The sequence below is a fragment of the Odocoileus virginianus genome, chromosome 15 (genome assembly GCF_023699985.2).
Source record: "Odocoileus virginianus isolate 20LAN1187 ecotype Illinois chromosome 15, Ovbor_1.2, whole genome shotgun sequence".
Taxonomy (NCBI): domain Eukaryota; kingdom Metazoa; phylum Chordata; class Mammalia; order Artiodactyla; family Cervidae; genus Odocoileus; species Odocoileus virginianus.
Genome location: NC_069688.1, coordinates 45,650,333 through 45,668,315, shown reverse-complemented (window position 1 = coordinate 45,668,315; position 17,983 = coordinate 45,650,333). Strand labels below are relative to the sequence as shown.

At 36.7% G+C, this 17,983-nt stretch overlaps 1 protein-coding gene across 4 annotated transcripts in view; it reads right to left on the bottom strand.

Annotated features, from left to right (window-relative positions):
- The window catches only part of LRP12 (LDL receptor related protein 12), an 84,557-nt gene that overhangs the window by 59,037 nt on the left and 7,537 nt on the right, over window positions 1-17,983 (bottom strand). The window contains exon 1 of one of the 4 annotated variants that reach the window (XM_070477251.1): window positions 9,520-9,541. The exons of the other annotated variants lie outside the window; for them this stretch is intronic. Coding sequence (XP_070333352.1) covers window positions 9,520-9,526 — 7 coding nt within the window. The 5' untranslated portion in view covers window positions 9,527-9,541. Of the gene's footprint in view, window positions 1-9,519; window positions 9,542-17,983 lie in introns of those variants that run through there. 4 annotated transcript variants of the gene reach the window in all.

Here is a 17,983-nt window from a genome sequence, read left to right as displayed (position 1 = left end):
TAATCTAGTTTTTGTCTCTATGGGGTTTTCCTATTCCAAACATTTCATATAAATGGAACCATACAATATGTGATCTTACATGTCTGGTTTCTTTCATCATGCATAATGTTTTCATGGGTAATCCATGTTGTGCCACATCAGTAGTTCATTCTTCTTCATGGCGCAATAGTAGTCCATTATATGGATAAATCACACTGGGCTAATCCATTCATCAGCTGACAGACATCTGGGTTGTTTCCACTTTTTGTGAATACTGCTATGGACATCTATACAAGCTTCTGTGCAGACACATTTTCAATTCTCTTGAGTTGGAATTCATAGAGTGGAACTGCTGGGTCTTTTTGAAATTGGAAGTTTGAAATTGAAGTTGGAATTCATAGAGTGGAACTGCCGGGTCTTTTTGAAAACTCTATGCTTATCTTTCTGAGCAAATGCCGAACTTTTTTCCAAATGGCTGTGCAATTTTACATTCCCAACAGCCATGTGTAAGAGTCCCAATTTCCCCATATCCTCAACAATACTTTTTTATTGTCTTTTGACTACAGTTATTCTGGTGGGTGTGAAGTGATATCTCACTGTGGTTTCACTTACATTTCCCTAATGAGTAATGATGTTGAGGTTCTTTTCATGTGTTTATTGGGGATGTCAATATATCCTTTGGAGAAACATCTATTTAAACATCTATTCAAATCCTTTGCCCATTTCTTAATTAGCTGAATTGTCTTTTTGTTTTTGTTGAGTTTTGAGAGTTTTTACATATTGTGCATATTAATCCCTTATCAGATATGTGATTCACAAATATTTTCTTCCATTCTGTAGTTTAATTTTCCACTTTCCTGATGTAAAGATGTTTTTCGATGTTGAAATATGTGTTTGAAGTATAGGTATTTTTTGGTTTTGAGACAATCCAATTAACCTATTTTTGTTGTTGTGGCTAGTGTTTTGGAGTCCTATCCAAGAATCCATTTTGTAATTCAAGATCACAAAGATTTACTCATATGTTTATTTCTGAGCGTGTCACAGTTTTAGCACTTATACTTGGTCTCTGGTACATTTTGAGTTAATTGTTGTGTACAGTGTAAAAAAAAGGTCACATTCGTCCTTTTGCATGTGGATAACCAGCTGTCTCACAACTGGATGAAAATATTATTTTTCCCCAGTGAATTATCCTGGTACTTGTGTTGAACATCAATTGGCTATAAATGTAACTATTTACTGCTGGACTTTCAATTCTATACCATTGATCTAAAATGATCTAAAATATGTATCCTTATGCTAGTATGACACACTTTTCATTACTGTAGCTTGATATTGTATTGACACTGTAGCTTCTGAAATTGGGAAGTACGAGTTCTTTTTTGAGATTATTTTGGCTATTCTGAATCACTTGAATTTCTAAATCAATTTTCAATAATTTAATTAATTTATTTGGCCATGACATACGGTTTGTAGAGTCTTAGTTCCCCAACCAGGGACTGAACCCAGCCCTCAGCAATGAAAGTGCACAGTCCCAACCACTGAACCACCAGGTAGTTTCCTTTAAATGAATTTTAAAATCAGCTTGTCAATTCTGCAAAGACAGTTGAAATTTTAGGAGAGATTGTGTTGAATCTGTAGATCAACTTGGGGAGTATAAAGAAAACTAATTCCTCACAATATTAATTCTTCAGATACATAAATATGATGCACGTCTTTTCATGTACTTGTTCAGTCACTCAGTTGCTTCCAGTTCTTTGTGACCCCATGGACTGCAGCACACCAGGCTTCCCAGTCCTTCACCATCCCCTGGAGCTTACTCAAACTCAAGTCATTGAGTCGGGGATGTCATGCAACTATCTCATCCTCTGTTATCTCCTTCTTCTCCTGTCTTCAATCCTTCCCAGCAAGAGGGTCATTTCCAATGAGTTGGCTCTTCACATCAGGTGGCTGAAGTATTGGAGCTTCAGCATCAGTCCTTCCAGTGACTATTCAGGATTGATTTCTTTTAGGATGGACTGGTTGGATCTCCTTGAAGTCCAAGGGGCTCTCAAGTCTTCTTCAACACCACAGTTCAAAAGCATCAATTCTTGGGCGCTCAGCCTTCTATATGGTTCAACTCTCACATCCACACATGACCACTGGAAAACCATAACTTTGACTATACTGACCTTTGTCAGCAAAGTGATGTCTCTGCTTTTTACTATGCTATCTAGGTCTGTCATTTCATCCAAGGAGCAGGCATCTTTTAATTTCATGGCTAGAGTCACTCTCCACATGATTTTGGAGCCCAAGAAAATAAAGTCTGTCCCATTGTTTCCCCATCTATTTGCCATGAAGTGATGCGACAAGATGCCATGATCTTCGTCTTTTGAATGTTGAATTGGCAGCCAGCTTTTTCACTCTCCTCTTTCACCATCATCAAGAGGCTTTTTAGTTCCTCTTTGCTTTCTGCCGTAAGGGTGGTGTTATCTGCATATCTGAGGTTACTGATATTTCTCCCAGTAATCTTGGTTCCAGCTTGTGCTTCATCCAACCTGGCATTTCGCATGATGAACTCTGCATATAAGTTAAATAAGCAGGGTGACAATATACAGCCTTGATGTACTGTTTTCCCCATTTTGAACTAGTCCATTGTTCCATGTCCACTTCTAACTGTTGCTTCATGACCTGCATACAGATTTCTCAAGAGGCAGGTAAAGTGGTGTGGTATTTCCATCTCGTTTAAGAATTTTCCAGTTTGCTGTGATGCACATAGTCAAAGGCTTTACCATAGTCAGTGAAGCACAAGTAGATGTTTTTCTGGAATAATCTTGCTTTTTCTATAATCCAAAGGATGTTGGCAATTTGGTCTCTGGTTCCTCTGCCTTTTCTAAATCCAGCTTGAACATCTGGCTGTTCTTGGTTCATGTACTGTTTAAGCCTAGCTTAGAGAATTTTGAGCATTACTTTGCTAGCATGTGAAATGAGTCCAACTATGCAGTAGTTTGACATTCTTTGGCATTCCCCTTTCTTGGGACTGGAATGAAAAGTGACCTTTTCCATTTACTATTCTTTAATTTTCCCCACAATACTTGGTAGTTTCTGAGTATTAGTTTTGCATTTTGTTATATTTATTCTGAAGCATTTTATTCTTGTTCATGCTATTGCTAATCAAATTTTCTTACTTGATTTTCAGTTGTTCACTGCTAGTGTGTAAGAATCATTTTTCTTATATTCTGCAATCTTGCTGAATTTATTAGCTCTCATGGGCATTTATGAATTCCTTAGGATTTTTACACACATCTATGTCATATCTATAAACAGAGATAGCTTTACTTCTTCCCTTCTAATTAAGATGCCTTTTTCCCTTGGCTGTTTCTCCTGCCCAGAACCTCCAATACAACGATGACTAGAAGTAGTGAGAGCAGATGGACATCCTTGTCTTGCTCCTAGTCTTAGAGAGAAAGCTTCCAGTCTTTTACTGTTAATTATGATGAAAAACTGTGGGTTTTTCATAAACGCTGTTTTTTCAGGCTGAGGAAGTTCCTTTTCATTCCTAATTTTTAAAGTATTTTTATTATAAAATGGTATTGGTTACTGTCAATTGCTTGTGTCTACTGAGATGACTCTGTGATTTTTGTACTTTATTCTATCAACATGGTATATCACATGGATCATCCTATGGTGAACCTCACATTTCTGGGAAGAATTCATTTGGTCACAGTTTACAATCCTATTTATATACTGCTAGATTTGGTTCACCAGCACTTTGTTAAGAGGAATTTTGCATCTACAAAAGTAAGGAAAGTTGGTCTGTAGTTTCCTTTTTTCTGGTATCAGGGTAGTACTGGTCTCAAAGAATGATTTGGGATGAGTTTTTAAAGGATATATATACATTCACATACACACTATGTGCTGCTACTTATGTATTTTACTCTCATTTAAGGAAACAGCAAGTATATTGCTTTTGCTTCTAACTCTTCTTCTTGGTTTATTAAACTTCGTATTTTATTACTTCATATTATTTGATTACATTATAATGCTTCTGCAAAGTGCCTAGGGGTTTGTTTTACTCAAATGATGTACCAGGCACAGTACAGTACAGTACCCATTCAGATAAATCCAGTACATGGTCACCTCAGTACAGGAGTAAACTGCAACAAATAAAGGTGTTTTTTCTTTCTTTCTTCCTGATTTTCCAACAGGAAAAATCTTTTGCAATGTGGGGATGGCCTATGACTAGGGTTGAGAAGGGACAGTAGGAGAAGCCAGGTGATAAAAATGTTGGATTTTTGATGTCAACTCTATTTTAATAGTTGATGAAGCTGAAGTATAGACAGAAGGGAAAGGCAGTTATATTTTTAAAAATCAACTTTGTTGAGCGTAATTTACATGGAAAAGATTCACTAATTCCAAAGTATACAGTTTGATGAGTTCTAACAAGCATATATGGTATTGCAATCACTATCACAATCAAGACACACATCTCCATTACCTCAATAGTCTCTCTGGTGAATCCCTTTTCCACACTCTACACCCAGACAATGTATGGTCACAGGCATTTATAAGGTCATCATTTGTAAGTATTAGGTATTGCGCTGAACCCAATACACTATTTAATCTCCCTCCTAAAACTTTAAGGATACTATTATCCCCATATTACGGATGAGGAAACTGACTCAGATCAGGTAAACTGTAAATTTCTTTAGGCTAGTAGGTGGTAGAGACAGACTCAAAGCCAGGACTACCTAATTCCAATGTTAAAAACAGAGTTTTAATTAAAAGATACTAAATTTCTTGACTTCCCTTGAAAAAAATTTTGTAACTGTCTACAAGTACTCATGCATACAAATCTACTGCGCTTGTTTCCTTCAGTAGAAGTATGCATTTTTTTTTTTTTTTAAGATACCCAACATTGCCATCTGGCACTGATCCTATGTCTTCTAAGCTAACTTGTGTTACTTTCCTGGTCTTTGTCAACACTTGAAATTGTGACCCCTGGTGCATTTTGTGAGTACAAGTTATATGCCTAGAAAAATATATGTTAAGATACAAAGAAAACCAACTAACAATGATTACTCTGCTCCCTTAACTGCAGCCCCAAAGTAGAAAGAAGGGGGGACAGAGATGATTGGCTTTCATTCTTGATACATTTCTATAATGTTTGACTTATTAAAGCATATATTACTTTTGTATTTTAACTCATGTGTATTGCTACTATGAACTAAAATGTTACCTTCTGAAAAAAATTAATACAACAAAATTCTACAGCTATGGTTTCCAGTTTTTTCTTCATAAAAATAATTAACAATTACAGATGATATCTTTTTTTCTTAATATTATTGACAAAACAGTACAAGAACTACCACTTAATACACACACTGAAACATATTCATTGTTCTCTTCCATAGCAACATGTCACTTTGAAAAATGTTCTTATATATGAGATTCAATAATGAGAAGATGGATATGTGGCTGCAACTTTCTTATTCCTGCTGATGTCACTAACAGCACCATGGCATTTATGTACAGACAAAAGCACACAAATAGAAACAGTGGTGCTCTGCAATAATAACAAAGATAAATGATTCTTAATGTATTTGTATTAGACTGCAGGAAAAGAGCCTTTTAAAAAGGAGAATTATGCAGGAAGCAGAATTTTAAAACCAGTAACCATCTAAATTTTTAACATTTGAACTTTTAACATTTGAAAGAAATCACTAAATTGTTAAAATCATTGGGGATACTATTTGTAGACTTAGGTTTTTCTTGACATCACCAGGTGATTTTTTTCCCCACATCAAATGACCACACTGTTCTTTTTCCTATCTTAATTATTTACGAGGGACCTTCCTGGTGGCTCAGTGGTAAAGAATCTGCCTGCCAATGCAGGAGACATGGGTTCAATCCCTGGGTCAGGAAGATCCCCTGGAGAAGGAAATGGCAATGCACTCCAGTATTTCTGTCTGGGAAATCCAGCGGACACAGGAGCCTAGCGGGCTATAACCCATAGGGTCGCAAAGAGTCAAGTCGGACATGACTTGGCAACTAAAGAACAATTATCTATGAAGGATGAGGTGGCAGGTGATTTGTTTCTCCTTCTAGTAATGTCTAAAGCCAGAGAACAAGGTGTTGTGAATGGAAAGTATTTCACTGGGAGGGAAGGTTGTTCTCAAGTTTATCAGAGGCTCTATCATGGGACCCAAAGAACCCAAACGAACAGTTAGCCTAAAAGCAGACAGTGGATCCTACGATTTCATTTGCCCCGTTTTCTTTCCTTCCCGTTAAGATCCTGCTCTCTGGTTCATTTGTTTCCTCTTGATTTATTCAGGTCTTTCTCATTCATAAAGGAAAAACTTTTTTTGCCTGTACACCTTCTTGTTTCTTCTTTCCTATCCCTGTCTTACTTTCTCAGTCAAAAACTCTTTGAAACAATCTACACTCACTAATGGATCTTCCGTACCCATCATTTGCTCCTGAATGCGCTAAGTTCTTACCCTCAGTGCATGTCTGAAAGTCATGTGGCAAAGATTACCAAAGATCTCCCTACCAAACACAATCCTCAAAAACATGAGCACTGAACCCAGGTTCCTGATATTGGAGAAAATCATATAATCACAAGGAATTATGTCACGATATAGTCATGGTTTCATCTCAACTGGATATTTATTACTGGAGTATAACTTTATAATAAAGCTTTATTCAGCTCTATCTCTAATTCGCTCAAAAACTACATTAGTCCTTTATTCTCCCCGAGCCTTCAAACAACTTCCTTGACCAATAAATACTCTTAGTAAATTATCTCCCTAATCCTTCAGAGATCTTTTGATATAGTATCCTCTCCTTTTCTAAAAACTCTTCAGCATGTATGTTTAAAGGTTTGAGTCTTCCACATTGCTATCTCTCAAAATTTGACCCATAATAAGAATCATTTTCTTGAGGTGCAAATTCTTACTTGACACCGACCTCCCCAACATTCACTGGACACTTACTGCCAGTCACTGTGGTTGTTGCTTTTCATATACTATTACTGATCTTTACAGCATCAATGTAAAATAGATACTATGCCACTTTCCGTGCAGAGAAATTTAGACTCAAAAGAAGTTAAAAGATTTGCTCAAAGCCACACAACTGGTTAGTGGCACTGCCAGGATTTAGGCAGATTTGTCTAGCTCAAAGCCCTCACTCTTAAAATAAAAACAGCAGCAACTAATGAGTTTGGAATATGTGCCAGATGATGGTCTAAGCAATTTCCACGCTTCAGCACATTTAATCTTCATAACCACCCTATAAAGGAGCTGCTATTATTATTTCCATCCTAAAAGTTGTCTTTTAACTTCCCACTAAACAGGAATTCAGTACTACCTTAATATTACCTAGCTATCTCAAACTCACTATGTCTGAGATGGAACTCTTTTTTTATCTGCCTTCAATCTTCTTCTCCTCTGGTATTCCTTACCTGGGTGAATGACAACATCTCCCACTTGTCCACAGAGAAACCTGGAAGTCAGTCCAGATTTCTTCTTCACCAAATCCATCTTTCCCTTTGTACTATATAGTCAGTTCTCATGATCCCTTCCTTTGTGTCACTGATATTTCTTTCTAGTTTCACTGCATTAAATCTAAGCTCCACAAGAACAGAAGTGCAGAATAATGCCTGGCTCACAGCAGACATTTGATAAATATTTGCTGAATGTATGAATAAATGAATTAGCTTGCAAGCTTTGTACTTCTGGTATTGCAGCCTCTGATCCATTCTTCATAGTGCTACTAGAGATCTTTGGAAAAGGCATATCTAACATCAATCTTCAGCTTATAAATCTGTAACTGGTTCAGCTCCTTGTATGTATTAAGCAGCCTCTGAGGCCCACTATCATCTGGCTCTTCTGTATCTCTTCACCCTTAACTTTTAATACTCTTGGTCTGCTTTTACTTCATACATATAAATTTTGGTTTCGACACAGCTTAAATATATAGTTTCGGAAACCGATGTTTTTGAATATGATGCAGTCTCTGCCTGCAACAGTCCAGCACACTGCCACCAGCACACATCAACAGTTTCACTGAAGATTCATATCAGATACGCCTTTTCCAAAGGCATTGTGGACTCCTTCAACTCCATTCCGGAAACAGAACTCCAACCATCTTAGGGTGAGTTAGGAGTCCTTCTTGATGTTTTCATAGGACATCATCTTGATATTGAGCTATGAGCACATCTTTCACCCAAAATTTTGAGTGTCCTGAGGTGAAGAAAGTCTATCCCTCCTTTCTTTCTTCTTTTTCTTTCTTTTTCACGCTCTTTCTCCCTGCCTTCCTATTTCCTAAAACCTATCTCTTAGTTTCTGACAGAGTGAAATTTCAGTAGCTGTTCATTTAAAGAATCAAAATTTCAGATTTTGAAATTAAGCATGGAACACCCCTTATACAAATAGCCATTTGGTTTTCATGTTGTAGTTTGCTCAGAGAGTAAGAGGAAGGAAGGAAAAGGATGAAGAGATATAGCGGAAGACAGGCATTTTTTTTCATTAGTGAGTGAAGTTAGAAAGAGATGAAGGGAAAGAGAGATTTTGGATGTAATTGTCCACTTGGACGACAGGCTTTAGAAAGCTATTTCTTACAACTGTACTTCAAAATGGAAAATATTAGCAAATGACTACTCAAAGCTCTTGAGCAGCTTCTGTTTTTAGATTGTAAGGGACTCAATTAGCATTAGCAACTTGCAGGTCAGCAAGAGGGGACATCAAGTCAAAAGCATGATCCTTTTACCATTTTTGATCTTCAATGACTCCTGAGTTCTTAACAGCTTAGAGACCATCAATCTAATAGATATACTTGAATTCTCTTTTTTCCTCTGAGCAAGTGCCTAGCTTCTCACCCACATCTACCAGAGCTCGTCTCATAACTTACCTATTCTTTCACAGAATCTTAAAATAGTGACTTGCAGAAGTATCATATATGAATTAGAAGATTATTCTTTTCACGTATCTTTAAACAACTATGCAATGTAAATATATCTATTCTTGTTCCTCTGTTACTGATGTCTATAGATACAACGGAATAGGAAAAAATCAAGTTGCACTGATATTGACAAGGATTCCAAGAGATAAGGCAATTTAGAAAAAGACAGGTCAATAGTTGTTAAAAGCAACCTAGAAGACCATATAGTAAAATCTATTATAGAAAGTATATTATGGCATGATGATATGGTAGGAAGTATATGAGTCTTGATATCAAAGAATCTTGAGTTTGAGTCTGCTTTTGGTACTTCCTTTCTTCTTTTTGGGAAGTATGTTAAAATATATTCCATATATCATTTCACCTCTATATAAGTCAATATGCATATCTAAAAATATAAACATTCTCTTACCAACTATCATGCTCTTATTTTAACAAAATTAATAATAATTCTTGGTATCACTGAACACAGCCAGGTCATAATCAGGTTTCCCTGTCTGTCTCATAAATGTCTTCTTACTCTTGGCTTATTTCGAGCAGGATCCAAACATCTCCACATTTCATCTGTGAGTGTGTTTCAGTCTCTTAACCTACAGTGATACTCACTTTCCATGCCACTGACTTGTTACAGAAACTGGATCAGTTGTCCTGCTACAGGCTCATATTCTGTGGTGTCACTTCCTTTTGGTGTCACTTAACTTTGTTCATCTACCTTAAGGGCCAGAAAACTTTTTCTGTAAAAGGCGAGATAACAAATATTTTTAGGCTCTGTCACAACTACTCAATTCTGTCACTACAGCATGAAAAGAGCCAAAGACAAGACTTAAATGCATCAGAGTGGCTGTATTTCAATAAAACATTATGAAAAAAACAAAACAAAAAAAACCACGCAGTGGGCTGGATTTGGCTCAAAGGCCATAATTTCCTAACCCCTGCTGCAGAAGCCTGATTTCATGCAGGTTCAACATTTTTGGCTGGAATTCTCCTTCAGAGAGAGTGCTGTTTGCTTTTTATGTACCCCTGCAGCACACTGTCTGCCTGCAGACTTCTCATCAGTCTGAGATTAATCAACAGGTCCAGGAAGAGGCAGCCTGATGCTTCCACTATAACATTCCCACATGACGTTTGTTTCATTTACTGATGATCACAGCCTGAATAAATTATTTCATTAGGGTGGAAAAATGATTTTCTAATCCTGCCATTCTTTATACCTTCATTAGCTAAGTTTTTGTAAAGAACTTTTTCTCAATGCATGTTATTCGCTTACCCTGAAACACAGTTCATACAGAAAAAAAGGGAGGACAAATGCTTAACTCTTTCTTTATAAATTTTCAGAGTAGGGAGTTAATGCCCTATTTGTTACCACTGGTATCTGGTAACTTGTACTGGTGTGTGTCTTATTACGAGTCTGTTGTTATGAATCAAGGAGTTTCCTATATTCAATCAGCTGTCTTTATTACTTTTTGATACTTAAGTTCTCTCATCTTCGGTCAATGGGAGTCTTTACATCGGTCCCTGTGTCCTTTTGGCATGAACCACTAACTAGTCTTTGGGAGTTTCCTTGCTTTTTTGATACACAGAATGTCCCAGGCTCATCTCTTGGCATTTTCTGCCCCAGAATGAAACCAGCCATTCTTCCACAATCCCCAGATCCTTTCAGTGAGGAATGGTATTTACCATGATAGAGTTCTAGCTGTGGTCAATGCTACTGTGCTGTTAATTACAACGTTTCACTGATAAAAAAATATATATATAACCTTGAATTCATGGGCAGAAGCTTAAAGTGGTATACTTTTTCTGGGAAACAAACCCTACCTCTAATTGTGTGACTTTAAGAAATTATTTAATTCCTCTATGGCTGAGTTTTCTATAAAATGGAGTTAAAATAGGGTCCATCTCATAGTATTAGTATAAAGATTAAATAATTTTACACCTTTGGCATTAAAAGCCATGGTTCAGTCAGCCAGTCAGTTCAGTTGCTCAGTTGTGTTCAACTCTTTCTGACCCCAAGGACTGCAGCATGCCAGGCCTCCCTGTCCATCACCAACTCCCGAGGTTTACTCAAACTCGTCCATTGAGTTGGTGATGCCATCCAGCCATCTCATCCTCTGTCATTCCCTTCTCCTCCTGCCTTCAATTTTTCCCAGCATCAGGGTCTTTTCAAAAGAGTCAGCTCTTCGCATCAGGTGGCCAGAGTACTAGAGCTTCAGCTTCAACATCAGTCCTTCCAATGAATATTCAGGACTGATTTCCTTTAGGATGGACTGGTTGGATCTCCTTGCAGTCCAAGGGACTCTCAAGAGCCTTCTCCAACACCACAGTTCAAAAGCGTCAATTCTTCAGGGCTCAGCCATGGTTAGCATATGGTAGAAACTCAGTAACAATCAGGTACTATTTTTAATGAAAACTTTGAAAATACTACAACCTTTGACCCAATAATTCTACTTTTATGGCTTAACCATAAAGAAAATAATTTAAAGATTAAGAAATTTAAAGCATGTCAATTACAGTATTTATAAATGTGAACAAAACTGTAAACAGTCTAACATTCAACATAAGGGAAATAGTTTATGAAGAAAAAGTGATATGGAAAAGCCCATGATGTATGTCAAGTAATACTAGTAAACCCGTCAGCCAAAGATACCATTTGTGCTAGTCAAGTATGAATGCTCATTTCCTTGCACCCTAACCACATTTTGATTTTTATGTCTTGAACATTTGAACACTCATGTACTGAACATTTTGAACACTTAACAGAACACTCTTTTACATATTTACTAAATTAGCATGTAGTATTTATTTGTACTTCTCTGTGAAGTTAATTTTTGTTTCTAATTTTAATAGCCATCCAATTACTATTTCTATAAATGATCTCTTGTCCATCTACTGAGGAAGAAATAAAATTAATATCTTATATAGAAAGCATTTGCATAAGTTATTTAATATGCTCACAACAAACCTTGAGGGTATATGGCATAAAATCCAATAATCCAACATCTTGCCATTTAGAAATCTCAATTAATAGCAAACCTAAATTAATTCAGAAAACACTAATGATCTGGCATCTGTGGCTCATCTATAAGCATCACAAACAGATGAGTTCTAGTAATAAATTTAAAAAAGCAAATATATTGGGAATTAACCAGTTTGTATATAAACTACACTGAATTTAGGGAAGTCTCAGAGTAAAACTACAAAGCAGCAGCATAGTGTAAAGGTTAAGGGCACCAATTCTTGAGCCATACTACCTGGGTTCAAATCCAAGCTCTTCTACTTATTATGTGATATTGCTGAAATAATTCTCTGTGTCTCTGGTTCCTTACATGTGAAATGCAAATAATAATGGCATCTAAGCTGACAGGGTTGTTATGAGAAGCGAGTGAGTGTATGTTAATTAGCCTCCAACTAATAAAAATAAATGAAAAAAAAAGCAAATTTTCATTTATGTGTTATCGTTTAAAAAAAATTGTGATATTTATGATAGAATATTACTCAGCAACAAAAAATGAAATCTTGCCTTTAATGAGACATGGGTGGCATTATGTTACGTGAAAGAGGTCAAAGACAAATATCATATGATATCTCTCATAAGTGGAATCTAGATACGTATGTGTATGTGTGCATATGTGTATTTCCAAGCTCAAAGATATCAAGAATAAAACCATCAATATAGATCACATCACAACACTACAGAGGTCTCTAATCTCCTGCAACAGTGCTTCTCAAACCTGAATATGAAAGAAATCACTTGGGGCTCTTGTTAAAATGGAGAGTCTAGTTCAGTATCTAGGGCAAGGCCTGAGATTCAGCATTTATAACAAGCTTGTCAGATGGTACCAATGCAGCTGGTTCAAGAACAACGCTATTGGGGGTCATGAACAAGCTTTAAGGAGTTCTGGAATCACATAATATCACATATGACATTTTCTATGAATGTGCATATATGGATTAGTGTCTAAGCAAAGGACCTACATACAGTTCTTACCATCATCTCAAGAGCAGGGGTGCAAGCAGAAGGGGAAAGGTAGACAGTTAAAAGTCTACCTTTTGTGGGAGAGGTGAAAAGGCAAAAGTCAGTTTCACAGCTAACTGAAAAAAAATTGTCATATTATAAACAGGAAAGATGATTCGTAAAGGCAACTATTTTACATATGTATGACAATTATAACTTTTAAGACTAGGCTGAGGAATTAGACAATTCTATATTATAAACAACTATACTGTAGAAAGTTACAACTGAGAAGATTAAATTGAAGAATCTTTAAATTCTAGAACAGAAAGACAAAGATAAAAAACTAAGGGACAAAAAAGAAAGCCAGGACACATGTAGAAAATATTTTTGAGAGGACATTACTTATAACTTTAAAGCAAATATGGAAATAGAGTTGAAATTATAATATTCTAGGAAAATATGACCTAGTATTTTTAACAAAATTGACTCAAAGAGGTAAAATTGAAAAGATATATTCTCCAGAAGTACCATGCCTTTATAGTTGCAGAGCATAGTTCTAAAAAGAACTTATAAAAAAAAACATAACTTCTATTATTTTAAATTATGTTGTAGCTACTAGCCCCCTACTTAGGTCAGGGAAACAAAAGAATAATTTTTTAAAAAATAAACAAAATAAATAAAAAGTGGGAATAAATTATGTATCTTAATTTGACTTCTCTGTAACACACCCACATACTTCAATCAAATCAAGCACTCAGTTCCTTGTTGTAATGCAGTGGGAAAAGTAATATGGAGCTGAATCCTCTTCAGACTGAATTTATGCAATTTTACCTACACTCACTCACATTTTTCATATGGCCTCTAAATACAACCATTTCATCTGGTGCTCAAAAAACTTCTGTACCAGTGCCAGAGAGAAAACTGGATGTTTTGCACTTAAGGAAAGTATGCTATTCAGCACTGAATACTGTAAAACATGGATAATATACACATAGTACTGGTAGGCTGCTGTCTAAGGGGTCACACAGAGTTGGACACGACTGAAGCGACTTAACAGCAGCATACCTGTATACTATACATGAAGATGATTTCAGGGAGTTTTAAAAGACCTCCACTTTAGCCTTACTCACTGACATTAGAACCTAAAGTCTGTGTAGTGATTCTATTAGAGCAGCACAGTCGGTTCTCATTTCATTTTCCACCCTCGGTATCAGCGTGGATACTCTTACGTACAAGTAATCATGTGAGGGACACCACAAGGTCATGGCTTACACAGTTCTGGGGCCACATTTTGGTTAATTCTATGGCTGTTACCTTTTGAGCAAATAAGTCTGGTCTTAAAGTATAACCATCCCCAACAGACTAGAAATGCCCCTCTGACAGAACACAGTGGTCCTATCCCTGGATTTGAGCTCAGTCTTCATTCAGCGTCTCCATCTTACTCCACACACCCCACCTTCGGGTGGAATTCTTCTTCTTATGGAACCAGTCCACCTCCACCAAAGAATCTTACTTGCTTCTTTGGTCATAAGGCTCATTCATAAGAAGAGGCTGACCTCTCACAGGTTCATCTCTATTATCTTGCTTAGTAAAACAAAAGTCTATCTGCACGAGGAATGAAAACATTTCTCCTGTCAGCAGAACACAGTTGTTCATTTTTGCTTTCTTATTATAACTGTAGCTATCCAGGTCCTAAACTCTTACTCTTCCTCCCTAATAGAAACTGAAACACTGCACTGTTCCTGAGAGCTGAAATCAATTTTAAAAGGTGTAATCTGTTATAAGTGGATCTAAAAGAATAGATTAACAGATGTGAAAAAATGAAAAAATGGCTGGAGGATAGAGAAAGTCAGCTTACAGGAGAAAGAAAAGGGGTGGAACGAGTTAGAAAGTTGGCAGTAACCATAAACTGACTTCACAGATACAAACACAAAGCCTTAAAAAATTATTAAATGTATTCCAGCAGATTAAAAGATAATATATCATTACCAACTTGTCCTGGTCTATCTCATAAATGCAAAAGGAGTTCAACATTGAACTACTTGAACCTCAGTAGTTCACATGAATGTAATTTACTCCATTAAACAAATTCATTTATTCAACAAGTACTGTCCTGTATTACGTTAGGTATAACTTCTGGCCCTCATAAATAACTTACGATCATTTCAGAAGTAACAACTCTTAAGTGTCAAAATTAAATGTCTATTCCCAGAAACTTATTTTATATAGGAACTCACGTAGTAGCTTCAATTTGATTAAGAGTTTATCAGAAACCTATAGCAAACATCACACTTAACATTTTGGGGGAAAAAAAATGTGGGGGATGGGAACCATTAACACTAAAGACTGAAGAGATCTCAACCACAGAGTAAGGACCTTATTTGGATCCTGATTCAAATGGTTTCTGAAACTTCATGTTTACATGACAACTAAAGCGATATATCGGAGAAGGCAACGGCACCCCACTCCAGTACTCTTGCCTGGAGAATCCCATGGACGGAGGAGCCTGGTGGGCTACAGTCCATGGGGTCGCTAAGAGTCGGACACGGCTGAGCGACTTCACTTTCATTTTTCACTTTCATGCACTGGAGAAGGAAATGGCAATCCACTCCAGTGTTCTTGCTTGGAGAATCCCAGGGACGGGGGAGCCTGGAGGGCTGCTGTCTATGGGGTCGCACAGAGTCGGACACGACTGAAGTGACTTAACAGCAGAAGAGTGATATATACGCATGGCTAGATGTGTGTGTGCATGCTCAGTTGCTTCAGTCATGTCTGACTCTTTGTGACGCTATGGACTATATCCTGCCAGGCTCCTCTGTCTATAAGGATTCTCCAAACAAGAATACTGGAGTGGGTTGCTATCACCTCCTCCAGGGGATCTTCCCCACCCAGGGATCGAACCAAGTCTCTTATGTCTCCTGAATTGGCAGGCAGGTTCTTTACCACTAGCACCACCTGGGAAGCCCATGTGGCTAGATATGCACTGACAGGAATTGTGAACTTTTTAGTTAATGGTATTGGGCTTAAGATTTTTCCTGTTTTTTGTTTTTGGAAGCCTCCACATCTTAGAGATACATACTGAAATATTACTAAGACTAGGTATTTGGGATCTGCTTCAAAATCACTTGGGTTTAGGGAGTAGGTAGAGGAGGGCATAAGACAAGACTGGCCATATAATGATCATTTGTTGAAGCTGGATGTTGGGTATATCAGGTTAATTATACTACTGCTCTACTTTTGAATACATATGAAATTTTTCAGAGTTTCAAAATTGTTTTTAGTTATCAAACACAATGGGGGGAAAATCAAACAAAAAAGAAGAAGAACTAAATGTAAACACTAAAGAGAATCTACCTTACCAGAAAATCTTCTATGGATATTATTATATAACATTACTCTATTTTTAAAAATATTACTTAATAACTTTTATTTGAAATATACATACAAAAATGTACTAATTGCAAGTTTATAGCTCCATGAGTTATGACCTAAAAAAACCTGCATCTGTGTAAACCACCACTTAGGTCAAGAAATAAATTTACGCAGCACCCCAGAAGCTTCCTTGGTACCCATCTCAATCACTACCCACCTCTGCCCCACTCTAAGAGGCAACTAGTCTCCCACATTAGTCTAACTTCTAACACCGCAATCATACAGGAGCCATAATCAGGTGTTTAACTTCTTTTAATCAACATGTGAAACTAACCCACCCTACCTGCAGCAGTGGTCTGGTTCTTTTCCTTCTTTTTAAAACTTTGTTCTCTTCTATTTGTTCTTGTAATGAGAGCAAGCTGTTCTCAAAGTGCGGTCAGTGGACTCTTGGAAATTTTCAAGACCCTTTCAGAGTTTAACAGCATACAGAGTTCACTAATTTGATTTCAGATTCCACATTGTAACTTTAAACTTTAAAAATAAAGTTTAAAAAGCTACCACCTCTCAAGTCTTGGTGCAGCATCAAAGAATATTCACATTTATCTGAAAAAGCCACTGAAATTTTTCTCACACAGTTATCTATGTGAAGCCAGCTATTCTTCCTATACCTCAAGCAAAACATGTCACAACAGACTGACTGCAGAGGCAGACACGAGAAATCGGCTGTCTTCTATTAAGCCAGACGTTACAGTGATTTGCAAAAATGTATAGCAACGCCATTCTTCTTATTTAACTTTTTTGGGGGAAATTTTAGTTGTCATTTTACATATTTTTAAATCGTATGCCACTGGAGGTCACACGTAATGGGAGTTTCTTTTTCAACTTAATCATATTATTTAAAAACATCTATTTCTGTCATATAAAAAACATTCTTTGAGTCCCTCAGTAACTGCAGAGCCCTCAGGTGGGAGTGGGAGCCAAGAGCAGCAGCAGCAGGGACATCACCCCCGAGCACCCCATGTAAAAAAAATAATTCTGGAGCCCCAAGTCCAAAAAGTCTAATCTGCTGGTGTACAGTTTTCCCTTATGTGAAAATATTGCATACCATAATCCATTCTATTGCTGATGGACATATGGGCTGTTTCTAGTCTGGAATTAAAACAAGTAAGGATGCTATGAATATCCTCGTACATGTCTTCTGATGCACGTGATATCCTTGAATATACTGAGTTTATATCAGGAGCAGAACTGCTGGATCACAGGGCTTGTTTATAACAGATAACTGTTTTCAAAGTGGCTATTAAGCATTTGAATGTGGTTAATCTAATTGAGATAAACTATAAGAATAAAACTTACACTAGACTGCAAAGGACTTAGTATGAAAAACATAACACAGAATATCTCATTAATAATTTGGTATTGATTACACATCAAAATACTTTAGATCTATTAAATACATTATTAACATTAATCTCACTTTTTTTTTTAATGTTGATACCAGAAAGTTTAAAACCATGTATATGACTTACACTTGAAGCTCACATGATACATCTGTTATGCAGTGCTGCTCCAGGGAGAAATATAGAGAAGTAAAACAGAAAAATACCAAATTTGCATATATTAAGAACAATCTGAGAAGCTTAGGTAACATGTACCTACTTTGGAGCAACCAGGCGAGACCTCCCAAAGGAGATAACATCAAAAAGCAAGCCGAAGGATGGCAGTAGTCCGCATAGAAATGAAAGT